The 27,433-nt window shown below is 40.7% G+C and overlaps 1 protein-coding gene across 1 annotated transcript in view; it reads left to right on the plus strand.

Annotated features, from left to right (window-relative positions):
* Positions 1-1,375: 1,375 nt before the first annotated feature.
* The window catches only part of LOC105481174 (X-ray repair cross complementing 5), a 99,844-nt gene continuing 73,786 nt past the window's right edge, over positions 1,376-27,433 (plus strand). Inside the window, exons 1-10 of the mRNA XM_011740547.2 lie at positions 1,376-1,532; positions 5,372-5,485; positions 8,966-9,149; positions 10,367-10,415; positions 11,652-11,774; positions 15,009-15,200; positions 19,146-19,260; positions 21,687-21,825; positions 25,024-25,136; positions 26,775-26,837. Of these exons, the coding sequence (XP_011738849.1) occupies positions 1,512-1,532; positions 5,372-5,485; positions 8,966-9,149; positions 10,367-10,415; positions 11,652-11,774; positions 15,009-15,200; positions 19,146-19,260; positions 21,687-21,825; positions 25,024-25,136; positions 26,775-26,837 (1,113 nt within the window). The 5' untranslated portion in view covers positions 1,376-1,511. The remainder of the gene's footprint in view (positions 1,533-5,371; positions 5,486-8,965; positions 9,150-10,366; positions 10,416-11,651; positions 11,775-15,008; positions 15,201-19,145; positions 19,261-21,686; positions 21,826-25,023; positions 25,137-26,774; positions 26,838-27,433) is intronic.

Consider the following 27,433-nt stretch of genomic DNA (forward strand, 5'->3'; position numbering starts at 1 on the left):
CTGCCTTCGTTGGGCTTCGTTTCCACTTTTGCTGGAGCAGATTTAGCTGACAACCTCGCAGATCTTCACCGCCCCTTCTGCTGAGCTGATCTTTCTCTCAGGAATCTTACCCGCAGGGAAGGGCGAGTGTCTGTGCCTGCCTCCCTGCCGCAGCCCGCGTAAAGCTGAGCGGCCAGGGCACTGCTGTTCCTTAAAAGTATTATTCAAAATAATTATTTCAGCTTTTAAATAACTCCTTGAGTTTGAATCAAAAGCTGGAAGAGCCGGGGCTCTATGTGCACGTCTGAAAATGTCTTACTCTACATCCTAGAGGTTTCAATATATTTATAATTTTGGCTCATGGATTCTCCACATCTTTTCAGCTTCGATTCTTGCTTTTCCCAGAAACAATTTTCAAGCAGGAGAGAATATTTATTGGACTTGATTTTCTCAGTTTGGGCAGAGGTTTGCAGACACTGCAGGTTGCCAGACCCTTCGTCCAGCCACCTGTCAGCCGGGGGTCATTTGGTATAGAAAGCAGTCATTTCTATGCAAGTTACTGCTCGGGCCTGCCTCCCTCAAAGGGTTAGGGGCTGCGGGCTGGACAGAGGGCTCGTAGTCAAGTAAAGCACTGTGATGACAGCTGCTATTTCTATAATATCTCCCTAGACTTGTCTCCTAAATTAAACCTCGACTCCTCCCTTCCAAGTTGCAGCCACTGATAACTACTGACAGAGCCTTAGCAGATAACGTCTCATGCCTCCAGGCGTTCGTGCATCCCATTTTCTCTGGAAGAATTTCCTTTTTACTTTTGTGCTCATGGGGAAGTCCTACTCTTCCTGAGTAGGTTCGAAGTTTATCACATCGGTGAAATGTTTCATTATCACACATTTTAGAAGAAATTTTTCTGCATTCATACTCAAGAAAATGTAACTCCAAAATAACCAAAAATAAAATAAAAAGTAGAAAAAAATCTACAAATGATAAGAGAACAAAAAATAAAAAGTTAAAAAAAAAATGAAAAAATGAAATTAAAAAAAGATTTTTTTTAAAAGTAAAAAAAAGAAAAGAAAATCTAACTCCACAGCTCTGACACAAAATGCCGTAGGTGTTTTTCTCAATGAGCGAAAAGGGAAGTGAATCTGTAAGTGATTAAGCGAATCGTTCAGTAAATTTGTCGTACTAGCGTTTCAAGACGCTCAAGGACCACAGGCTCCCGAGTAGGGTGTAATGGAGGGAATCGGCGCATGCTCGGCGGGAATCGGCGCATGCTCGGCGGGAATCGGCGCATGCTCGGCGGGAATCGGCGCATGCTCGGCGGGAATCGGCGCAAGCTCGGCGGGAGTCGGCGCAAGCTCGGCGGGAGTCTGCGCATGCTCAGAGCTGCGGGGCACGGTTTCCCCGCCCCTTTCAGGCCTAGCAGGAAGCGAAGCGGTTCTTCCCGCTATCTGCCGCTAGTCCACCGGAAGCGAGTTGCGAGACGGCAGGTTCCCGCCCGGAAGAAGCGACCAAAGCGCCTGAGGACCGGCAACATGGTGCGGTCGGGGAATAAGGTATAAAGAAAGCCATGGACTTGGGCCTTACCCTTGCGGGGGGATCCGGAGAGGGTGGTTCGGAAGCGGGAATCGTGGGATCACGGCCATGCCAAAGAATGGGGCAAGAGAAGATCGTGGTGGTGGGCTCAGTCAGGAGGGCCGGGACCGAGGGATGCGCTATGAGAAAAGCTGGGGATTTCGGGTTCCAAGACCTGAATTTGAGCCTCGCTGACTCCATATTTTCCACTACCCACCCATCCCATCCCTTTTCTCCCTCTCTATCTGCTCTTTGTCTCACCTCCCTCCCCACCCGCCTCCCCCTCTCTCCCTTTATCCCATTCCACTCCTTAACCCCACTTCCTCTATTACTTCGGAGCCTGGGTTCTTAAGATCTCTGTGAGAGTGAAAATTAGCTGTGATAAAGCAACTATCCCACAGGGCTTGTTGTAAAACTTAAGAGAAGGACTATCTGTGACTAAAATAACTTAAAATGCAAAGTGTCGTATTATTACCTTTATAATAACGTAATATCCCGCATTTATTGAAAGCCTACTCTGTGAGGGACGGATGTAAACCTTTTATTCCTATCTCATTTAATCTTCACAGCCCCTTGAAGTGAAAACTACCCCCATTTTGCAAGTGGGAAAACCGAGGAATAAAGAACTGTGGGCTTTTCGTGGTGAAATCCGGATTTGAATCCAAGCAGTCTGGTTTCAGGGCCCTGGAGAACCCCTGTGTTGCTAGAAATCTATGACCGTTGGTGTCCCAGATCAATAACAGAAATTACAATGAATTTTAAAGTGATTTTTTTTTTTCAACATAAAAGGGTGGTAGTTGTCTCCGAAGGGTCACTAGAGGGAGATGTGGTTCCAGGGATTAATGAATTCATTCACTACAGATAAACAAGAAACGAGTTTGAGCACTCGTCATTGAGAAATGTTGATTAAAACGATCGTGAGCTTTTAATAATGCCACTCACCTCCTTTGTTCCTCCTCTTTCAGCTCCTGAAAACTTTGTAGCTCTAGTGGAGGAGCTGTTTGTGGCAGATGGACTGGAAGTAAAATTCTAACAGCTTGTATTGCTTTGGTATAGAAATGAAGAGTTGCTATGCTGCCCAGTTTCTTTTTCTCAGTTTTCTTACTGCTGCCAGATAGGAACTCGGATATATAGACCACTCTGCTTCCAGACAAGAAGTTCCATATTTGAAAACCTTTGATGGCATTTTCTGCATACCTAATTCATGACAAAGTGCTTTAGTCCTCTATAGAGTTTTCTGGTTTAAAAGTAGCTTTTGTGGATGTGTATCAAATAAGTGCAACAGCATATTTTGTGACTCAAGTTTTTTTAGGTTATTATGCCCCAGGCATTGAAACTGGGATGTACATTTTACTGTTCTCAAAGGAATTTTGTGGTTTATTAGCACCTTTTTTTTTTTTTTAAGTTATCTATTTTTACTTCAGAAATCTCTTAATATTAGTGCATTGTGTTGTTTGTAAACTAGTGAAAAATAATCTTTCCTTTTCATATGTTGCCTGAGATACAACCACATTTAGAAATCATCTATAACTCGGTGGCTCAAGCCTGTAATCCCAGCACTTTGGGAGGCCGAGGCGGGCGGATCACAAGGTCAGGAGATCGAGACCATAGTGAAACCCCGTCTCTACTAAAAATACAAAAAATTAGCCGGGCGCGGTGGCGGGCGCCTGTAGTCCTAGCTACTCAGGAGGCTGAGGCAGGAGAATGGCGTGAACTCAGGAGGCGGAGCTTGCAGTGAGCCGAGATCGCGCCACTGCACTCCAGCCTGGGCAACAGCGTGAGACTCCGTCTCAAAAAAAAAAAAAAAAAAAAAAGAAATCATCTATAACTTTCTTGATAGAAATTCATTCAGGTTTTTAAAACATTTCTAGGGTTAAGAGGTCACTTAAAAAAGAGTAATTTCTTTATTGATCACTTCTAAATGTTATTTTTTATCCCTTGTATGGAGTTGCACCAGTTTCCCTGTAACTTCCATCTGTTGATCCTGTTGTCTTTCTTGCAGACCAATCCTTTTATACAACAGCTGTCAAATATCTTGGGGGAGGCCAGACACGGTGGCCCATGCCTGTAATCCTAGCACTTTGGGAGGCGGAGGTGGGAGGATTGCTTAAGCCGAGGAATTCAAGACCAGCCTGGGCAACACAGTGAGACCCCATCTCTACAAAAAAGAAAAATTTAAGAATTAGCTAGGCATGGTGGAGTGCAACTGTGGTCCCAGCTATTTGGAAGGCTGAGGTAGCAGGATCACTTGAGCCCTGGAGATGGAGGCAGCAGTGAGCCATGATCACACCACTGCACTCCAGCCTGGGTGACAGACTATGTCTCAAAAAAAAAGGGAAAAAAATGATGGGGAGGAAGACTATTATGTTTCCTTTAATCTTCTCATCTGGCTTAAATATCTAGTTTTTTCCTACTGTTCTTTACATCATGTATTCTTCAGATTCTTCCCTAACCTGCTTGTTTCATGTTCATTTGTAATTAATTTTCCTGGTAAGATGTTAGCCCAGAACTGCTCACAGTTTGTTTGATCGGTACAAAGCACTGCTGGGACTATCAGTGAGAGTCAAGGAATGTTAACTCCAGAAAGGACTTTAAACCTCATCTAGTCCAACAGTTTCCTACCTTTTAGTATTATTAACAGTGAGATTAAGTGACATTCCCAAGGACTCAGAACTAATGGGTAGGAGAGATGGGACTAGATCCCAGGTCTCCCAATTGCTATTATCTTTTTTCACCGGAAAACCCTTCTTTTCTCTTTTTGAATTCACTACACTGTTGATACAGACCAACGTATTTAGGCAATGAAGTAAGATAGGTGCGGGGAATGTGGTGCAAAAGACATTTCACATTGTTGATTGATTTTATAACTCACACTGAAATTGTGAGTTGCCATCAGTCCAGGTCTCTTCTGGCTTGTATTCAGGTAAACTTTGGAAGCCAGGTATAAATAACTTTACATGTATTGCATTTAGTTTATGTTTCTCTTGTTTTCTTAGTCTCCTACATACGTGATTGCTATGTAATGGCTTGTGCCTTAGCTTATGTGATTCCCTCTGTCTGTAACTTCCTTGTTCACATGATTGACTCCTACTCATTAAGACTCACCCAAGGAAGTCCACATTCAGGAAGCTTTTTCTGCCCCCTCACCACTCTGGTAATCCCCTCCACCAGTCTTGAGTGGATGCTCCTTTTGTGTCTCTCAGTGCCCAGTGCATACTTCTATTCATGGCACATTGTTCTGGTATTATTTGTTATCTTCTGTGTCCTCTACTAGAATAGATTTGGTGTCTTTATTTTAGATCATCAGTTTACAAACTGACTCAAATTGTCAGGGTCTACCTCTTAGCATATATCTAGATTCTAGCAGTTACTTGTAACAAAAATGCTTCATAACAAATTATGCCCCAAATCAGTGACTTACAATGAAAACATCTGTTCTCATGTTTGTAGGTCTACAGATCAGCTGCAGTTTGTCTGATGCATACTGGGCATAACTGGGTTTAACTCTGGCCTGCAGGTTGGCGTCATATCTACTCATCATGGAGTTATTCTGGGGCTCAGACCAAAGGAGTGGCAGCTATCTGGAGCATGTTGCTCTCCGGGTAGAAACTTCTGTAGCTTTTAGAAAGTACCAGGACTATTTAAGGGTTTTCCGTAGTGAAAATTTATGTCTTACAAACATTCTTATGTGGAACACATCCCTGTCTCACATCTTTACTACATAGTGATACAGGTTCGTGAATACAATAAGCAAGGGACATTCTGACCGTCTTTTCTCATGACTTCTTTTCTCAAACACTCTTTGGAACTTTGTTTTCAGGCAGCTGTTGTGCTGTGCATGGACGTGGGCTTTACCATGAGTAACTCCATTCCTGGTGTAGAATCCCCATTTGAGCAAGCAAAGAAGGTGATAACCATGTTTGTCCAGCGACAGGTAAGTTTCAGATTGACACTGAGCTTGTAACCCATGTTTCAACTGCTTGTTGCCTCTACCTTACTAATGCAAGATACCAGCCTCCTTATAGTGTCCAGCCCTCTGTTTAAGGGAATCTGGGGAGTTTCCTTATGTGTACTCACATACAAGTTCACCTTCCACTACAGTCTGATATTTTTTCTTCCCTCATTTTGGCCCCTTCACTATTACAGTTTTTATCAGAAACAAGAGGCAGTAAAAAGTGATGTTTAAAAGCACAGTCCCTAGAGACAGATGACTTGGGTTTGAATCCTTGCTCTGCCATGTTATTTACTAACCTGAACTTGAACAAGTCCTTCAACTTCTTTGTGACTAGTTCAGTTATCTTTTGCTATGTAATAAACTACCCCAAAATATAGTGTCTCACATTTTAAAAAATCATCATTCATGGTTCTGTGGGATGACTGGGTTGCTCAGTTGGGTGATTCTCTATTGAGGCCCCTTACGCAGTTGCAATCAGATGGCATCTGGGGCTGGAGTCATCCAAAGGCTCCACTGGACGAGATGTCCAAAATGGCTCACTCACATGGCTGGAAGACGATGCTTTCTAGTGGCTGTGAGCTCAGTTGGGGCTGTCCATTAGAACCTCTACATGTGGTTTCTGTATAGTTTGAATTCTCACATGAAGCAGCTGGTTCTAAGGAGTATCCGTTCTATGAGACCCTGCCTATGTGGCTTCTTATGACCTATTTTTAAAAACCCCAGAAAGTCGTTTGTTTTTTATTAGTCAAACAAGACACTAAGGCTAGGTCACATTTAAGGGAGGAGAATTAGACTCCCTTTCTTAAAGAGTAGCCTGCAAATACAGGGAGAGAAAGAATGGATGGTGGCTATCTTGAGGTTAGCTACTACAGTGCCTCAGTGTCCCATTTGTAACATGAGAATAATAATACCTGTCACATAGGGTTGTTTTGAGGAATAAAAGAATTAATGTAGATAAAGTGCTTAGAATAGTGCTTGGAATTTTGTAAACACTATGTAAGTATCAGCTATTTTTATTTCTGCCCCTTCTACTTGGTATGACTGCCACTTGTGCTAAGTCCATGAGTTTCTGCTTCTTTCACTGTCTACTGCTGCTCCTCCTGGACACTTCTGTTCTTCTGTGTGTGTCCACTTCCGTTGAGCACTAGTACGTCCCAACTGTCATTCCAGATTTTTAAAAATCTTGATGACCTGGAATCCTTGAGGTGTTGTGTCAAGGAAGGTGCTCTAACCCTGTTCTTGGTTATGGTTGTGTTGGTGGAATTCAAGTAGCGTGGCAGTGCCCTAGTATGCTGTTAGAGAAGGTAGGTAGACATGAGCAGGGCAGGAGAGAGGGCCTCCGAGAATGTTGGGCATTTGTGAAACCATGGTTAGGCAATTAGAAATCTGTCCCTTTGAAGTGATGAGCAGGGCAAGGGAGGGGCCCCAAAGCTGTCAGGTTCTCATTGAGGGGAAGACAGGCGGGCATAAAATACCACTCTAAGGTAATAAGTGGCCATGATTGGCGCCAGGTATTTTAACAACAGACAGAAAACACCTGGAGTTAGCAAGCCATAATCCCTAAGGTTTCGAGCATGCGCAGTAAAAGAGCAAGATGGTGAAATTTAACCGGTATAAAAGCTTCCTGTGGGGGCGCTCGAGCAAAAAGGGCGAGTTGCCTCTACTGAGCATGCGCATGACTAGTAAACACTACGCGTGCGGCCCACTCCTAAGCAGGGCTAGTGCGCATGCGTTGATTAATTCGGCCTGCTCAAGGGAGGAACAAAGGAAACTGGAAGCTCGGGAAAAGATGGCGCCGCGGGGGCGGGGCTGTCTAAAAACTAAACAAAGAAGGGCGCAGCGCACTTGATTTGTTATGTCGCCCTCTTGGTTCTCTTCCAAGCGTACTCTGCTTTCTCAGTAAACTCTGACTTTGCTAAAAATAAATTTTTCCTCCTGCTTTAAATCTTGCCTGTGTCTGTCGTTTGAATTCTTTACTTCGAGAAGATCAAGAACTGAGATTACTGCAGAGTCGCCTGCAGAGTTTCTCTGGATAACTGCCGACTCACACCCCAGTAACAAGAGTATAGGTGTTTTTTTGTTTGTGTCTGTTTTAAGGAGAAAGAATCAGGAAGTCAGAATCAGGAGCTTAGTGCCACTCCCTTTCTACATTCTGAATTTTCTCCCCTCCCATGACTGAGATTTTCTCTAGGGCAAGATTCCCTTGCCTTAAGATGGCTGCTTGTTTAGGCGGCAGATACCTGCTCAGCCATTATGCTAGACATGTTTGAATCCAGCAGCAGACACCTTTACTCCATGTACAACTGGGAATTGTAATTGTGTTGTTTACAGACTAAAGGATTAAACAGACCCTACAAAAATGAAGAATGACAGAATTCAATTATCTATTCGTACAGCACTCTTCCCCATCAATGTAAAAAGGCCTGTGTTAGTAATTAGATGGGGACAAGCCTGTCTTTTGCGTCAGATACTATTTTTGGTTTTTATACTTTATTATGAAGTATTTTATAAAAGAGGCAAATGCAGAGAGTATACAGGTAACCAATTTTTCCATTGTCTTATGCTATAAATCTTAATGTTTTACCACATTTGTTGGATTTTTTTTTTTTTTTAAATAAAGTGTTACAGATAAACTTGAAGGCCCTTGCTAACCCTTTTTTTCTCTTCTCCTTTTCTCAGGATTTTGGTAGTTAGTACCATGTATATTTTATACTTGGACATGAATATATACTCATAAATACTTAGTATTGTATAAAGCTGTCAAAAGTGTATGTAAATGGTTTTATATAGTACATGTAATTCTGTAGCATATCTTTTATCAACCTTTTTTTTTAGATCTTTTCATGTTGATATGTGTTGCACAAATTTATTCATTTTTACTGGAGTATGGTATTTTGTTGTATAAATATTCTGCAATGTATTTTTGCATTCTCCTGTTTATTGATAGTTTGCTTCCAGTTTTTGCCCCATTATAAACGGCGCAGAAGTGTAAACTTCCTATCTGTACATAATTTTTCTAGGGTATACGGTATATGCCTACTGGTGAAATTGCTGGGATGCAGGCTATCCTGCATTTTTTTTAAACCTCTGGAAAATTTAAACCTTAGACATTCTATAAAGACATACTAAAATCTTTTCAAATTATTCATGATTGGTTCTCTAATTGAGAATTAGAGTTTGATTTGGCTGGAAGTCATCAAGAGCACTTAACTACCCTCCTATTTCCACACCCCAACTTCTGCTGAAAGGAAGGGTGAGACTTATAGTCAATGAAAAAAATATGTTTAGAACCTAAGAATTGTCATTGTCTGTGAGTCTCATGTTTCATCCCGCCCAGTACTATATGACCCCAGGGATCTGCCATAGGGAGGTCTGGTTTTCCTGCTCCCTGAAGGTTAGGTATTTTATTGCTTCCAGGTTGTTATAATATAGTTTTCTGCCATCTGACTTTTTTTCTAGGTGTTTGCTGAGAACAAGGATGAGATTGCTTTAGTCCTGTTTGGTACAGATGGCACTGACAATCCCCTTTCTGGTGGGGATCAGTATCAGAACATCACAGTGCACAGACATCTGATGCTACCAGATTTTGATTTACTGGAGGACATTGAAAGCAAAATCCAACCAGGTTCTCAACAGGCTGACTGTATCCTTTTTCTGCCAGAGAAGACTTTAAGAAATTTCCTTTATTCCGGGAATCGTAAAGCAGTTTGATGAGACACCCCCAGAGTTTCAGCTATGAGTATATGGGTATATTTTGCTCTGAGGAGGGGGAGGTAATGTGTTAATAGGGTTTAATGTGAAATTAATCAGTTTAAAACGGTGCCTGGGTTCCTAGCCCTCCACTCACTTCCCTATTCTCTGCATGGGTGATGATATTGAGAGGTTGGGAGGCATAGGAAGAAGGAAGATCCTAGGAGCACATGTGAGCATTGACTATATGCAGAGGGTTTTAGGGGTGCTCGTTAGAAATGTTTGGAGGTGGATAAAAGATTTTTTTTTTTTTTTTTTTGAGACGGAGTCTCGCTCTGTCACCCAGGCTGGAGTGCAGTGACCGGATCTCAGCTCACTGCAAGCTCCACCTCCCGGGTTCACGCCATTCTCCTGCCTCAGCCTCCCGAATAGCTGGGACTACAGGCGCCCGCCACCTCGCCCGGCTAGTTTTTTTGTATTTTTTAGTAGAGATGGGGTTTCACTGTGTTAGCCAGGATGGTCTCGATCTCCTGACCTCATGATCTGCCCCTCTCGGCCTCCCAAAGTGGTAGGATTACAGGCTTGAGCCACCGTGCCCGGCCAATAAAAGATATTTTTAAAAGAGCATCCTCCCAGTGTTCTCTACTTTTTTTCTGGGTGGAAGATGTTTTTGTGCCAGAAATCAGATTGATACCCAAAGTGAGATTTCCAGTTTACTCCACAGGTCCCCTAATTTTAAGGGATCACTCTTGTTCTTTTTCTAATCAATTAGTAGTGCTATTCCTGATCACTGGGAAGTGCTGTTGTGTTAGGAGTGACTTGCAAATGCTACATTATGGTTCGCTTCGTATTTAAAAATGAACTGTGACCACCAAAAATGGGTTCTAGATACTATTAAATGACATAATTTTTGGTTAAATGAATGCAATGTGTTAGGTTACCTTTTGTTTATATTTCTTGGTTGTTTTTGGCAGAATATGTACTTTGATATATTGAATGTATGAATATATGTTAGTGAACTTTGGAAGAAGGACATTCAGGCACGTACTTTTAAGTCATCACATAGTTCAGTGTCCACAATTTCCAGCACAGTGGACTTCATTGGAAAGAGTTGCATGTTCATGGCATGAAGAGACTGTTTGGTGATATCCCTGTCCTTAACTAGCTGAGTCCTGGATGCACTAATCGTGAGCATGGATGTGATTCAACATGAAACAATGTAAGTGTTCCAAGGAAGAGAGCTGGAAGTGAATCTTTCTGCAAAAATTGTATGGGTTAATATATTGAATGTACTTTGTGATTCATTGTTAATCAAGCAACATGTTTGTGTGGCAGGACAAATATTTTATAGAATTGAATGGTTCAGTCCAACCTTTCTGTTTTATAAGAGTTTTAAAAGAGGAAGGGCTATACTCGGTGAGTATTTCTCTGGGAGAAGTAAAACATTTGACTTATTTCAGTTTACTTCCTATTAGATTTAAGCTGATTACCAGGAATTTTAAAAAACACTAAGTGGTATAAGCCATATGTCATTAAGTGCATAGTAACTCTGGCCAACTTCCCTTTTTTGTTGTGTGTGTATGTTGGTGTTTTTGTTTTTGGAGTTGGGGTCTTGTTCTGTCACCCAGGCTAGAGTGCAGTGGTGCCAGTATGGCTCACAGCAACCTCAGCTTGGTCTCTTGGGCTCAAGAGATCCTTGCATCTCAGCCTCTTGAGCTACTGGGACTACAGGTGCATGCCACCAAGTCCAGCTAATTTTAGAATTTTTATTTTTGCAGAGATGGTCTCACTATTTTGCCCAGGTTTTCTCAAACTCCTGGCTTCAAGCAGTCCTCCTATCTTGGCCTCCCAAAATATTAGGATTATAGGCATGAACCTCTATGCCTGGCCTGCTTCCTAATTCGTTATTTAATTATTGTGCCTTGGAAATGTATCTCTGGAGACGTACATGTACATATACACATACCTCTTGCCTGTCAGGAAAATCATTTGCACTAAAATCCCAGGCCTAAATCTGTATAATCATTTCTTAGTCTCTACATATCCTCTGCTGAGTCTTGCCACACAAAATCTGCATGGAATCAGAGCAGGATATTTAGAAAGTGAACCTGAGCAAGGCTGAAGTTATAGTATGCTGGGATAATTCTTTGTTTACATTCTGCCTGTATGGAGGCTGGGAAGGGATATTTTTTCATCACATTTGAGTTACAAATCCAGAAAGATAATATTTCATAATGCTCAGAAATTTTGGCCAAGATGTTCAAAGTATAAAGTATATCAGGTTGATTATGAATTTAATGAGAACTTCATTGGACTACTAGAATGTAATCACATTTATTAACTTTATCCAGATCTGTTTCTAAGCTTCTGTCCTCAGTGACCAAGTATATTTGAATTTGTAGAAAAATAATAATTCAGGAGAATGATTTCTTAATATGATAACTCTGTCTTTTAGAGGAAAGAAGTTTGAGAAGAGGCATATTGAAATATTCACTGACCTCAGCAGCCGATTCAGCAAAAGTCAGCTGGATATTATAATTCATAGCTTGAAGAAATGTGACATCTCCCTGCAATTCTTGTAAGAGCCTAAGAATAATGCATGTAGACAAATCCTGTGATTTCCTAATGCACTGAATGGGACCTCTTTATAAAAGAGTACTTGGTTTATGGGAATTTTCACTTTCTGCTCCAAGGTTGAATCTGTCAGATGACTGACTACTCAGCAAACATTTGCTGATTACTTTCTGTGTTCTAGGAACTGTTCTGAGTGGTGGTGACAAAAAGATGAAAGTCAGTGATCCAGAAGAATTGAGCTTAGTGGCAGATCATTGTTTAGTGTCGTTAGACTCAAAGAATTGAGGATTAGAAGAACCCTTTGAGGATATCCAGTTTGTCTCCTTCCTGCATAGAAGGCTTTACCCAAACAGTTAGCAGATTGATGGATTTTTTTTTTTTTTAAACAGCTCTAGAGAACTGTGTCCTATAGAGAGTGGATGTTTTAGGGTAGACAGGAATGCCAACTTGGGAATCATTCTAAATACATAACATGTTTATATTTAATTCTTTTATTTTATTTTATTTTATTTATTTTTTTTTTGAGACGGAGTCTCGCTCTGTAGCCCAGGCTGGAGTGCAGTGGCCGGATCTCCGCTCACTGCAAGCTCCGCCTCCCGGGTTCACGCCATTCTCCGGCCTCAGCCTCCCGAGTAGCTGGGACTACAGGCGCTGCCACCTCGCCCGGCTATTTTTTGTATTTCTTAGTAGAGACGGGGTTTCACCGTGTTAGCCAGGATGGTCTCGATCTCCTGACCTCGTGATCCGCCCATCTCGGCCTCCCAAAGTGCTGGGATTACAGGCTTGAGCCACCGCGCCCGGCCTATATTTAATTCTTTACAGATCCAAAATATGTAGACACATATGTAAAATTTGATTTGCTTATGTTTATTCAGAGATGGAGTATAAAACTTTAGGGGAAAAATATGTATTTCACAATTTGTTAGGGAGAGAATTCCTCCTCGCACAGTAACTTGAATTTTCCCTCCAGGATTTATTTTCTCTGTGTTATATCCCTAACAAAAATTTCTTTTCATTACACTAACCCTTCCTGCTGCATTTGGAACCTATTTTTTCTTGTCCTATTTTTGGTGACAATTGAGTGGTGATATAGGATGTTGAATTATTAATCTTCTGGGAATACTCGTTTTTCAAATTGAGAGCTATGCCAAGAAGCCTGTAGCTTAGAGTAGTAAGCCTTTGGCTTCATAAAATGCCAGGGGACATGAAGAACTTGTTTTGCGTATATGAGTAGTCTTCTCTTAAAACTACTGAGTGACATCTCCTTTCTGTATGACTGGAAAAAGAGTTCAGAATAACCCATCAAACCAGTACTTGTTAAGATGGTACTTCAGAGAAATTAAGTGCTTTTAAGTGACACTTCTTATTGAGTTGAGGTTTTTCTCAGTACTTCAGAAGCCCAGCTCAGCTTCTGGTCCCTTTTCATAATCTCAGGATGCCTTTACATGTTAGAAGCATACTGCATTTCTGTGAATGTCATTCGAAAGAGCTACCCATTTTTTTTGATGAGCAATACAGAAAAGTGTGCAGAAGAGAAAGCATAACGTATCTGCTTTTTATTTGGTTGTATTTTTTTCTTGGTAATGTGCTTTCTTCCTGTGCTACAAACCTCCAGCATACAAAGTAGAGTTCATAGTTTTACTGTTTGATGTATTCCATGTACAACTGATTGTTGTAATTGGACTAAAAAAAATACCAGCAGCCAGAGAAGCACTGTGTTCTGTTTTTAATTAATTAATTAATTGATTTATTTTTAGAGATGAGGTCTTCTTCTGTAGTGGCATAGTTATAGCTCACTGTAGCCTAAAACTCTTGGGTTCAAGTGAACCTCCTACCTGAGCCTTCCGTATAGCTGAGACTACAGGTGCATGTTACCCCACCCAGCAGTTTTTAGGTTTTTTGTTGTTGTTGGTTGGTTTGTTTTTGAGATGGAGTCTCACTCTGTTGCCTAGGTTGGAGTGCAGTGGCGCAATCTCGGCCCACTGCAACCTCTGCCTCCCAGGCTCAAGCAGTTCTCCTGTCTCAGCCTCCCTAGTAGCTGGGATTTCAGGTGTGTGCCACCATGCTCGGCTAATATTTGTATTTTTAGTAGAGATGGAGTTTTACCATGTTGGCCAGCCTGCTCTTGAACTCCTGACCTCAAGTAATCCACCTGCCTCGGCCTCCCAAAGTGCTTGGATTACAGGCGTGAGCCACTATGCCTGGTGTAGTTTTTAGTTTCTTCTACTGACTACTGAGGAAGCTTTTTTCTGATCTAATGCAGAATAGCCAGAACTGTTACTGTAATTTCTTTTTCCAGGATAACTTCCTTTCTCTTCGCTTTTATGACATTTGTCCTTTTCTGGTTGTTGCTTTGGAAACAGGAGTAACCTGATGCAAACCTTGTGTGTCACACTTTCCTCCCTGGAAACTTTTTACCTGATAAATAATGTGGGACATGCAAATTACATCATGCTGTGTTTGCTAAGTAGATGAAGAAAAATTGCGAACAGAAAGTCCTGTTTTAAGTGTAGCAAATAAAATGAGAAATCATCTTAAAAACAAATTTATTTCTCATAGTTCTGGAGGCCAGGAAGTCCAAGATCACAGCACTAACAGATTTGGTATCTGCTGAGAGATCTCTGCTCTCAAGATGGTGCCTTGTTGCTGTGTCATCCCATGTCAAAAGGGCTAACACTGTTCTCACATGGTGGAAGGACATAAAAGGCAAAAATGGCAAAAAGCCTCTCCATTTTTTTTAAGGTCGCTAATTCCATTTATGAGTTCCCCACCCTCAGGATTTCATTACCTCTTGAAGGGCCTCTGTCTTAATGGTATCATATTGGTGATTAGATTTCAAAACAATGATTTTGGGGGACACGTATAGACCGTTACAATGTGGAAGAGGCCAGTCTGAGAGAGGGAAGCCAGCATAAAGGCAAATGAAGGTAAAATAGAGAGAGGGGGAGGGAAATCCTTGCCACAGTTGAGACCCTGGGTCTGGACTTTCTAAGGCCTTGTGCCACCCTGCCCTTTCAGTTACTTGGTTATGTAGTAGCCAGTGATTTTCCCCTTTTACAAATCAAAGACGTTTCAGTCACTTGAAACTGGGAGAATATTGGCTAAGGTAGGTAAGAGTCGTTTGACAGCTGAGAAATTCAAAGCTTGGTAAGGTTGACTGATGTGCTCATTTTCTCATAGCTGATGAGTTACAGTTACAGGATTAGAACACTAACTACTGTTGATCTTTCTTTAATAGCTTGCCTTTCTCGCTTGGCATGGAAGATGGAAGTGGGGACAGAGGAGATGGCACCTTTCGCTTGGGTGGCCATGGGCCCTCCTTTCCACTAAAAGGAATTACCGAACAGCAAAAAGAAGGTCTTGAGATAGTGAAAATGGTGATGATATCTTTAGAAGGTGAAGATGGGTTGGATGAAATTTATTCATTCAGGTAAGAATTGAAAAAATTGATGGGAATTTTTAATTGTACCCTCATAAATTGCTGTTTTGATTAGAGGTCTCCCAAATGTTTCCTTTTTCTGGGCCACTATTGAATTAGTCATTCCTTAATATTCTGAGTTTTATTAAATAAATGGTACACCCACCCTTAATCACCCTTTTTAAAGTTTGTGTTCTTGGCACGTGTTTCTCATTTATTTGCAGGACCTGTGTCAGCGAAGTTCAGGAGTATATAGATACCATGAGAAATTAACAAGTCAAATTGCAAAAGATGAAATAGTAGATTTCTTCATTATGCCAAGCTTGGGATACATTTCTTGGGCCCTTTCTTTTTACACATCTACAAAAATTCTTAATTATAGAAAGTGGTCTCAGATCTGAGATAGTCACTATCTTCTTATCATCCATTTAAGGTTTTAGAAAGTAGCATACTATGGTTTAGTGATTTTTAAAAAAACTTTTGATCACAAAGCAGTTTGATTGAGTGAAAAAAAAAAAAACCTACAATGTAAAGAGTTCATGGCCTACTTACTTTATGTGGGCGTTGGAAAGGCAGAATGATTTAAGACAAGTGAATTCCTTGAAGTACCATCTAACAATAAAGCAAACTGCTTTTTCAACCATCCAGCTAGAGACTATGGAAGAAACCGTCTCCTTTATCTTATTCTTGGTTGGAATTGGACATACATGCGTTTTGAGCAAAGAACCTAAGAAGGATCGGTGGCATCTAGAATAGTGTGTGTGTATGGGGTTCAATTTGATAAAAGTGGCAATAGTACTTTACATAGCATTATGGCTTGGGTGGTTCAGATCATCAGGGATGATACTGCTTGATATTCATGAATTATTTCCAACTTATCAGTCTGTACACAAAATACAGGTTGTTTAAGCACATTGAAGTAATGATTCAACAACTGGAATTTTTTTAAGTAGCTACAGTGTATATCTCCTTAATATTTTTTCTCAATGTTTTTAATATTTCTGATGAGCTATAATTGACAAAAACTGTATTCTGATTTTCTAAATACAGACAGCCTTGAAAAATGATAGGTAAATGGAAATTTAGGAAACAGAATTGTAATTGCCCACAGGATTGCCCTAGGAATCAGTGAGGAATCCTGTGAGGTGAAGTTTCTTGGCATAATGTGTTCTTGTCACAATATGTACGGGTATGTGTTCCTAAGTTGTTTCTCTTTCAAATTTGCGAATAAATGCCTTAAGCTAAACATACTACCCATGATATCATAAAGAAAAATCAGGCTGGGCATTGTGGCTCATGCCTGTAATCCCAGCACTTTGGGAGGCAGATCACTTGAGGTCAGACGGAGTTTGACACCAGCCTGGCCAACATGGCGAAACCCTGTCTCTACTAAAAATAGAAAATTAGCTGGGCATGGTGGTGCATGCCTGTAGTCCCAGCTACTCTGGAGGCTGAGGCAAGTGAATCACTTGAACCCAGGAGGTGGAGGTTGCGATAAGCCAAGATCATGCCACTGTACTCCAGCCCGGGTGACAGAGCGAGACTCTGTCTCAAAAAGAAAAGAAAAATTAGAGGCCAATATAGATTACTCTTTAAAAAGTGGTTTTGTTTTTTAAAATTTTCTGTAGCATATCAGGTAGGGAAATTATTTACTATGCATTGTTTTAGCATTTCGATGCTTCTTTGATTTTAGATCTGCAATGAAGTATAGACCACAACTTTACCATCCAATACAGTAGCCATTAGCTCTATGTGGCTATTTAAATTCAAGTTAGTTAAAATTAAATATATTTTAAAATTGAGTCCGTAGTCATAGTATCTGTGTTTAAAGTGTCTATTGGGCTAGCATGGTTAGAAATAGAACATTACCATCATTGCAGAGAGTTGTACTGGACAGCACTGGACTAGATCTATCTCCATATAGATCTTAGGAACAGAACTTGACATCTACTTAAGGAGATTGAGCTCTACTGCAGAACTGAGTCAGTTGTTCTCAGATTTCTGTTTGAGACAGAGTCTCTCTCTGTCACCCAGGCTGGAAAGCAGTGACGTGATCTCGGCTCACCACAACCTCTGCCTCCCGGGTTCCAGCAGTTCTCATGCCTCAGCCTCCCAAGTAGCTGGGATTACAGGCGTGCGCCACCATGCCCAGCTACTCAGATCTTATATATTGGATGCCGGTCTTTAGAATTTTCCCTGAAATAGAATCTAAACCTCATGGTGGTTTTAGGCCATGAGGTTTATATTCTGTTTGACTAGTAATGTTGTATGAGACAGGTTAGACCTGATTCAGACCCATTCATTCCTCAACAAATCCAGAGCCATTGTGCACCATAGGCTTTGGAAGCTGGGTGTCAGGTAAGATATCTACTATTCATTTTAAATTATTTCTGAAAATTGGAGTCTCTTGAGACCTCTCTGTCCATAACCCTGTGGATAATGTAAAATAATTCTCTTTACCACTTTGTAGATCTGGTTTTTTTATCTATACCAAGGAGTTCAGCCAGAAAGTCTGGACTGTATGCTTTGAGTGTATTTTGTCATTAATTCCTTTGCTGCTGATTTTAGTGAATACCACAAATTCCATCTATGTCCTGTCGTCTTCCCTGTTGTGTTTGATTAGGGGCCAGATGAAAATATGATTGATCTTCACTTTTGTTTAAATGAAGCAGCACTCCACAACACTGTTTACACCTCTGCCAGCCTTTCCCACCAGTAAGAAACCTAGAGTTAACCTGTTTTACCTTAAGACTAAATGTGAACTAAATTCCTTTATTCCTTGGAGAGTCTTTAACATATATCTTTGGCTGGGCGCGGTGGCTCAAGCCTGTAATCCCAGCACTTTGGGAGGCCGAGGCGGGTGGATCACGAGGTCAGGAGATCGAGACTATCCTTGCTAACATGGTGAAACCCCGTCTCTACTAAAAATACAAAAAACTAGCCGGGCGTGGTGGCGGGCGCCTGTAGTCTCAGCTACTTGGGAGGCTGAGGCGGGAGAATGGCGTGAACCCAGGAGGCGGAGCTTGCAGTGAGCCGAGATCACGCCACTGCACTCCAGCCTGGGAGACACAGCGAGACTCCGTCTCAAAAAAAAAAAAATAAAAAATAAAAAAAAAATAAAAAAATAAAAACATATATCTTTAATATTCAGAATTGGAATTAATGAATTATAGAGTTGTAAACAGTGATGATAGTTATAGGATGGTGCCCTCCCTTGGATATTCTAGAGCAGAGGTTCTTTTTTTTTCCTTTTTTTTTTTGAGACAGAGTTTCATTCTTGTTGCCCAGGCTGGAGTGTGATGGCGTGATCTCAGCTCACCGCAACCTCTGCCTCCCAGGTTCAAGTGATTCTCTTACCTCAGCCTCCACGAGTAGCTGGGATTATAGACATGTGCCGCCACACCTGGCTAATTTTGTATTTTTAGTAGAGATGGGGTTTCTTCTCCATGTTGGTCAGTCTGGGCTTGAGCTCCAGACCTCAGGTGATCTGCCTGCCTTGGCCTCCCAAAGTGCTGGAATTATAGGCGTAAGTCACCATGCCGGGCCTGAGCAGAGGTTCTTATCCTCAGGTCCATGGTTTTCAGGGAGTTGGTGGTGAACCCTTTATATTGTGTGCAGGCTCATTCATGAATGTGCTTTCATCACATCCTCAAAGATGTCCTTGGTCCTGAAAAAATGTTAAGAACCTCTGGCAGAGTTGAAAGAAAATACTGAATAAGGGGAAGATAGAGCTGTTCATTTTCACCTGTTAGTAATGTAGCTCCTATTTCCTTCTAAGCCAACTCATTCATGCCCTGGCTATCTCCCAACTTGTGGTTGTTGTTTTCCTGCCATCCCCTGCTGTTTCTCTCTTTATAATTAACAACAGCTCGCTTCTCATTCTAGAAAATCAAATGCATCATCCAGAACAAGTTAACATTTAAAAATTGTTGCTTTCATTTTATATTTTTTTTTAAGTGAGAGTCTGAGAAAACTGTGTGTCTTCAAGAAAATTGAGAGGCATTCCATTCACTGGCCCTGCCGACTGACCATTGGCTCCAATTTGTCTATAAGGATTGCAGCCTATAAATCGGTAAGTGGCAGGTACACATTTTTAACAGAAATGTTGCCAGGCAGATAAATATGTGTATATAAGGAACAGACCATTCGTGTGTGTGTTACTCGGAACTATAATTGCTGCTTTTCTAGTTGTTCTCCCTGCTCATTTAATCTCTGTGTTTAGCTTTTTGTGTAAAAGGCAGGCTAGGAGAGGAAGTTTAAAAAATTGCCTATAATAGAGTTTGATTCCCTCCTTTTTTACTTTCTCTCCATTGGTAATTGATTGTTAATCATAAGTTCTAGGCCTCTCTCTTTCTTTGAAAAGAAAGAAAGTGAAATGCATTAAGCTGTGTTATTGTAGTATTGTAGCAGAAATGTAGATAATGCACCAAAGTTAAGTTCAGTTTTAGAGCTTCAGTCACACCTAATTTAGTTATGAATGATCTGATAGTAATAACATCTGTGAAATGTAAAAGAAGTTTTGTTACTGTAAAATTGCATTTTATAATATATGTACATTTATTTACAATAGCACACTTTAAAAAATGAATTGCTTTTGGTGATTATTTGATGAAATTCTAGTTTGAGTAGGAATCTGATTGGTGCCTCCATATGAGCCTCCTTGCCTTTTCCCTTTAAGTGTTCAAAATACATAGGAACGTTTTAGACATAAAATAAATATACAAAAACATGTTTTTATGTATTCAGTTTTTTTCTTTGTGTATTAAAGAGCTTAATTCCAAAATACATGCTATATCCTTGAGAACCTTGGGGTAGTTCTTTATTTATTTCAGCTTCCATCAAAGCCTAGAATAGTGTCCCTAAGAATGTGAATACAGTCTCCCCCCTTTCTTATTTTGGCCTCCTTTTCAAATTTCTTTGTTGATTTCTGACACAGATATATTGCTTCTTTTTTTTCTATTGAAAACTATGATAAAATGTATAGTCCTCTTTTTATTAGACAGTCTGCCTGGGTGCAGTGACTCATGCCTGTAATCCCAGCACTTTCAGAGGTTGAGGTGGGCAGATCACTTTAGGCCAGGAGTTTGAAACCAGCCTGGTCAACATGGCAAAACCCTGTCTCTACTAAAAATACAAAAATAGGCGTGGTGATGTGTATCTATAGTCCCAGCTACTTGGGTTTCTGAGGCATGAGTATCGCTTAATCCCGGGAGGCGAAGGTTGCAGTGAGCCAAGATCACACCAACCTGCACTCCAACCTGAGCGATAGAGCAAGACTCTGTCTCAAAAAATAAAAGTTAAATAAATAGGCCGGGCGTGTTGGCTCATGCCTGTAATCCCAGCACTTTGGGAGGCCGAGGTGGGCGGATCATGAGGTCAGGAGGTCGAGACCATCCTGGCTAACACGGTGAAACCCTGTCTCTACTAAAAATACAAAAAATTACCCAGGCATGGTGGTGGGCACCTGTAGTCCCAGCTACTCCGGTGGCTGAGGCAGGAGAATGGCGTGAACCCAGGAGGTGGAGCTTGCAGTGATCCGAGATCGTGCCACTGCACTCCAGCCTGGGCGACAGAGCGAGACTCCATCTCAAAAAATAATTTTTTTTTTTTTTTTTTTTTTTGAGACGGAGTCTCGCTCTGTCGCCCAGGCTGGAGTGCAGTGACCGGATCTCAGCTCACTGCAAGCTCTGCCTTCCGGGTTTACGCCATTCTCCTGCCTCAGCCTCCCGAGTAGCTGGGACTACAGGCGCCCGCCACCTCGCCTGGCTAGTTTTTTGTATTTTTTAGTAGAGACGGGGTTTTTTTTTTTTTTTTTGAGAGGGAGTCTCGCTCTGTCACCCAGGCTGGAGTGCAGTGGCGCGATCTCGGCTCACTGCAAGCTCCGCCTCCTGGGTTTACGCCATTCTCCTGCCTCAGCCTCCTGAGTAGCTGGGACTACAGGCGCCCGCCACCGTGCCCGGCTAATTTTTTGTATTTTTAGTAGAGACGGGATTTCACCGTGGTCTCGATCTCCTGACCTTGTGATCCGCCCGCCTCGTCCTCCCAAAGTGCTGGGATTACAGGCGTGAGCCACCGCGCCCGGCTAGAGACGGGGTTTCACCGTGTTAGCCAGGATGGTCTCGATCTCCTGACCTCGTGATCCGCCTGTCTCGGCCTCCCAAAGTGCTGAGATTACAGGCTTGAGCCACTGCGCCCGGCCTTCAAAAAATAATAATAATAAAATAAATAAAAATATTGGACAGTGTGAGGTTTTGTATAGAAAGTGTGAACGTAAATATTTGTGGATTACCTTTGGGAGAAAATGAAATGTGGAGAAAGTTATCCAGTATATTTTTTTATGAAATAGACTAAAAATAATAGGCATGAGCAGACAAAATAATGTAGCTAGAGTAATTGTTCTGGATTTTTGTCTGTGCCAAAGGGTGTATTAGGTTTTTCATCTTCTATCAATCGGAATCCCAACTTTCCTTGTTTTCCCTTTGTGTTTTGGAATGTAAGATTCTACAGGAGAGAGTTAAAAAGACTTGGACAGTTGTGGATGCAAAAACCCTGAAAAAAGAAGATATTCAAAAAGAAACAGTTTATTGCTTAAATGATGATGATGAAACTGAAGTTTTAAAAGAGGATATTATTCAAGGTATGTCAGTAAGAAAGAGTTTTCACTGTTGCCTGAAAGACATTTTCTTTAACATGATACGATGCCAGCTGGAGTTTGTATTATTATTTGTTTAAAGTTACGTCTTTGAGTTATAGAGATACAACAGTTTGAAAGGATAATGAGACCCTAGGTCCTTTAGCTCATTTGTTGGGTCTTAGGCAGGTTGGTTCTCAGGATTACGCTTGGGTGTTCCATCTCTGAGTTTTAAATGTCTTAAGTGATAATACTTGGCTTTATTTTAAAGTTTGAAACTCACTAGCTAGGAGAATGTTTAATATGGCTGAACTAAGGTTTTTTAATTTTATTTTTGACTTTCATGGTGATGATTCTTGTAAGTGCCAACTTCAGGTTTTATATCATACCAGGGGCTGAAAATTATTTGCATTTATTATATTGCTTCATATTAAATAGGATTTTTTAAAAAATTGTACTCCTTTATTATACCCATTTGGATTGAATAGTGTGTCTAGATGGCATCTTTATCCAGAGGACTTAGAAACTAGCTGAGGATATCTGTATGTTCAAGACCTAAAATTATTAAGATACCAGATGATGGTTAAGATAGAAACCAGAGTCCTTAAATAAATATTTTGCCAGGCTATTCACTACCCAGTATAGTTTTGATTTGCAAGTCTTGAAAATAATTCTTTTCCTCTGTGACACTGTATTTCATCTTACCGTGTATGTTTGTGTGTGCTGGAGGGGAGGGGGTTGTTTAAAGGTGGTGGTGATTATGATTCCTTCCTTTCTCCTGATGGATTATGTATAGAATGTAATTAATACCCTACAATTTCTACTAATTATTGAGTTCAGTTCTGTAGCATAGAACATGAATTTTGGAATCAAACCTGGGTTAGAATCATGGTTCCATCATTGGTTAATCATGTGATCCTGGTATAATAACTGGCTCATAGTAGGAAGAATAGCATGATTAAAGGCACAAGACCAGGAAAGTAGGGGGACTTCTCAGAGATACTAAGTAGTCCAGTTGGGTTGGTGTATTGAGCATGTACAGGTTAGTACTTGCGGGTAGCATCTAATGGACAGCCTGCATTTTCTCTTTTAATCATCAACGACCATCTTATAAAGCAGGCATTCTTTGTTATTTCCATTTTATAGATAAGGGAACTGAGGCTGAAAGATACTCATTCACATATTCAAAGCCACAGAGCTCTCAACTAGCAGGACTTGGATCTAGGCCTGTACTGCTTCAGAGTCTGTGTCTGCATACTATTCTGAATTTGGACTGAGTAGTGAAGGGCTTTGGATAATAGGCTAAAAGTTTATGCATAACCTTGAAAACAACGTGGAGCCACTTACGGTTTTGAGGAACCATTGGGGCTATGTTTTAGGAAGATTAATATGACTCAAACTGGTTGTAGGGTGGATTGGAAGGAGAAGGACCTAGCGACGAGGATGAATGCCAGTTCTTTTGGTTTTTAGCAAAGAAGGCATCCCTGGTTATCTTAGGCAAAAAGGAAATTTATTGCTGGGGCAATGGAGAGGGAAGAGTTAAAAACTGCTTGGGTTCAAAGAGGGTAGAAGTGAATCTTTTCTCCTGTACCTTTTTGTGGTTACCTGCTTACTTTCTTTGCCTATCCTCCAATTTCCAGCCCCTAATCAGCTAGCAGTTTTGTGTGTGTGTGTGTGTGTGTTTTTTTTTTTTCTTGAGCGAAGGTACCAGTATACACATGTGTGCAAAGGAATATGGTTAAATGTTGTAGTCTGTTGTAAGTATACAATGTACAAAAGTTGTAGTTATATGCCCTTTAAGTAAATGAACAAGAAAATATAAAACAGTTTTAGTTAGAATGTTTGTTACAAGTTACACGATTCACACGATTCAAGTAAGAAGATGACTGATGACAGAGATAAGTTAAGACAAACATTTGGTTTAGGTACCAGTCTTAATCATGTGCCATACATTTCCCTGTTAATTTTTGTTGGAATTTTTGGTTTTGTCACTAGCTTTTTAAAAAAGACATAAATGGAAATAAAAATGTGTTTCTTTTTTGAGATGGAGTCTTGCTCTGTCACCCAAGCTGGAGTGCAGTGGTGCGATCTCAGCTCACTGCAACCTCCACCTCCGGGGTTCAAGCGATTCCCCTGCCTAAGCCTCCTGAGTAGCTGGGACCACAGGCGCATGCCACCATGTCTGGCTAATTTTTTTTGGAATTTTAGTAGAGACGGAGTTTCACTGTGTTAGCCAGGATGGTCTCAATCTCCTGACCTTGTGATCCACCTGCCTTGGCCTCCCAAAGTGCTGGGATTACAGGTGTGAGCCACCGTGCCCAGCCTAAAAATGTGTTTCTTTTTAATAAAATAGATGTCATCAACAGACTAATACTAGATCACAGAATCTGTCCCTGGATATGAAAGTTTTATTGTGTCTTGGAGTAAAGATGCATGTGCTTTTCCTTTGCATTTATCCAAGGCCAGAATCCTTGGATTTTGATGCTCCTTCTTCCCACAAAACATATACTGTGTATTGAAAGGGCGTGATTTTCCATAGAATACAGGCTACAGAACAGGGTTGAACTTTCTTTTTCTTTTTTTTCAAGAAGCCAAGAGCCTATATTTATGTAAATATCCTATGCAATTAAAAAGAAAAAAATACAATTAAATCCCAGAAATAAAAGAAATTTAAATATAGAAAAATATACAACTTATCAATTAGATATTTCCAAACAAGAGTTTTAGCTTCTGTCAGGCATTGCATATCTCCAGCATGCGTTTTTGAGAACATTTTGTTCTGAAAATTTCCTGTTGGCATTTTTCTCTGTAGGTCTCTAGGTTTCTGAATAATGTGTTCTTATGTTTACAAGTCATGCTGTACTTCAGTCAACTATAGTTTATCTTTGGAGGATAACTAGTACATTACGTTTGCCAGATTTTTTCTTTTAGGCTGGGTAATCATTAAGGTAACTAGATTGCAAAATATGCTGCTTTAAAAATGTAATTAGATTTTAATCGTCTCTATATTGTATATGTGGTTTGTGTATCTGCTGCTGCTTTTTCACCATTGATCACAAGGGGCAGTAATCTGATTCCAGGGAATAGAAGATGGAGGCTTGGTCTGGCGTGTGCTTGTATTGTTAATGTATGCATAGAGCTAATTTCAGCTTGTAGAAAATGAGGCCCCATATGCTTAACAGATGCTCTTCCCTTTTTCTCCAGGGTTCCGCTATGGAAGTGATATAGTTCCTTTCTCTAAAGTGGATGAGGAACAAATGAAATATAAATCGGAGGGGAAGTGCTTCTCTGTTTTGGGATTTTGTAAATCTTCTCAGGTACAGTTGTGAACAAAATGAATGAGCTTTTTCCTAGCTGTTACTTGAAATGGTGTGCTTTTGATTGGTCATTTTGTGTGTAAGGTATATTTATTTCACTTATTTTATTTTATTTTTTTTTTGAGATGGAGTTTTGCTCTTGTTGCCCAGGCTGGAGTGCAATGGCATGATGTCAGCTCACCACAACCTCCGCCTCCCGGGTTTAAGCGATTTTCCTGCCTCAGCCTCCCAAGTAGCTGGGATTACAGGCGTGTGCCACCACGCCTGGCTAATTTTGTATTTTTAATAGAGATGGGTTTCTTCATGTTGATCAGGCTTGTCTCAAACTCCTGACCTCAGGTGATCCGCCCAACTCAACCTCCCAAAGTGCTGGGATTATAGGCGTGAGCCACTGTGCCCGGCCTTATTTCACTTTTAATCTTTCTGAAATGTAGTCTGGGGGTTAATGTTGCCATGGTATGTATTTTATACATTAGGAAATTGAGGTTCAGAGCCATTAAGTAAATCTATATGAGCATAGTAAACTAAAAATATAGGATGGTTTTTGAATGGGGAATGGAAGTGGAGATGAGGGGTATTTGAATTATATGGGCCTGATCCTCATCCCTTTGAGACTCAGTCTTCTTGAGCTGGTATTATGGTGAAAGTGCTCATAATATCTCAACTCTAGAGGTGAGAGGGCATAACAAATACGTGAGAAACATTGCCCAATACAGCACATGGCATGTTCTTAAAAATAAACCCCAGGCTCCAGATTTCATAGATGAGACAAAGTTCATCTTGATAGATAAGTGCAGGTGGTTATGATTTTCAGAACTCTTCAGTACTCATTTTCTAATCTGATATTAGTAGAGCTGTCTTGACCCCTCTTGATACTGTGCTAGATAAGTTAATTGAATTTAAGCGGGTGGGGGGAGAGACATGCAGTACTCATTTTTGATTTAATTTCTCTTTCAGCCCTTCCCCTCTAATTCTTCATTCAGGCCTCTACTGTTCATCAGTGCCTCGTTGCTACTCTTAGGAGGAAATGCAAACCACTTAGCTTTGTTCTTAGACTTTATCGTCTGATCTTTGCTAATCTCACTAATCTAATTTTTCACCTTTCCCCTCACACAGTGGCACTGTACTACTCCAAGAGCTACTCTCCAAATGTACCATGCTTTTACAGCACTCCAGACTTTGATTCTTACTGTTTTCTCTGGAACGCTTGTGCCCAGACTTTTCTCTTAGTTCCTCTTTGTCCTTTTAAATCTCAACTTAGGTGTCACCATTTGCAGAAACCTTCCCTAATCCCTCATGACCAGGCTTATTGCCCTCCTTATGTGCTCTTACAGCACCGTGTAACCTGGACTGTAATACTGTACTGCAGTTAATTTCATATTTATCTATCGAAGCTCCTCAAGGGCAAGATTATATTCTGTTCACTGTTGTGTTTATAGTACTCAATGTTGGACGTATGCTAGATGCTCAGATATTTGTTGTGTTGAATTGAATTAAAATTCAGGTTTTAAGATGTTATTAGTATCTGGATGTTTTTCAGTAAGAGGATTTTGAATGGAATTTCTTAGCAATGTGTGGCATTATGGTTATACATGTTACTTATTTTGGATCAAAACCAATTCTTTTCCTCTCTTGTAGGTTCAGAGAAGATTCTTCATGGGAAATCAAGTTCTAAAGGTCTTTGCAGCAAGAGATGATGAGGTGAGTTGGCAGCACGTCTTTGAGGTAGTGCTGCAGAATTGAGTTGTAAGTCTGTGAAAACGAGTTGTTTGGCGCTTTATAGTTTAAAATGACATGAATTCTTGCAATAGGAGTGGGAAAATCCACTAATCTTTAACTGAAAATGGAGATATGGTAAATGAATTTGTGTTAGCATGGGCACAAGACCCGAGGACATGGAGACCAAGGAAGTATTAAAAACATTTTGAACAACTGCATTTAAGTATGGGAATTTCACAGTCAATTGTTAAGGAGGGTTGGGGTCAGGTTGACATTTTGTGTTGTCATAAGCATCCTGGATGTGCACTTCAGTGACTCACTAGACTGCTTTCGTCATTGAGGAAATGTGTCTTTTCTCTATTCCTCTCTCAGCACTCTTTTCCTGCCTCCCCAAGATACTTTGTTTTTAGGCTGGTTTTGCTCTCGCTAACAGCCCATGACTGCTGCATTCTGCACTCATATCTGCTCTTTCTGTAAATATTTTCTATTTGATCTCCAAGTTAGAACTAACTTTGTTGGAGATGTTGATTTTAACTGGAAGTGTGCAGTCTACTATCTGTTTAAGGCAGCTTAAGCAG

Source organism: Macaca nemestrina, chromosome 11 (genome assembly GCF_043159975.1).
Source record: "Macaca nemestrina isolate mMacNem1 chromosome 11, mMacNem.hap1, whole genome shotgun sequence".
Taxonomy (NCBI): domain Eukaryota; kingdom Metazoa; phylum Chordata; class Mammalia; order Primates; family Cercopithecidae; genus Macaca; species Macaca nemestrina.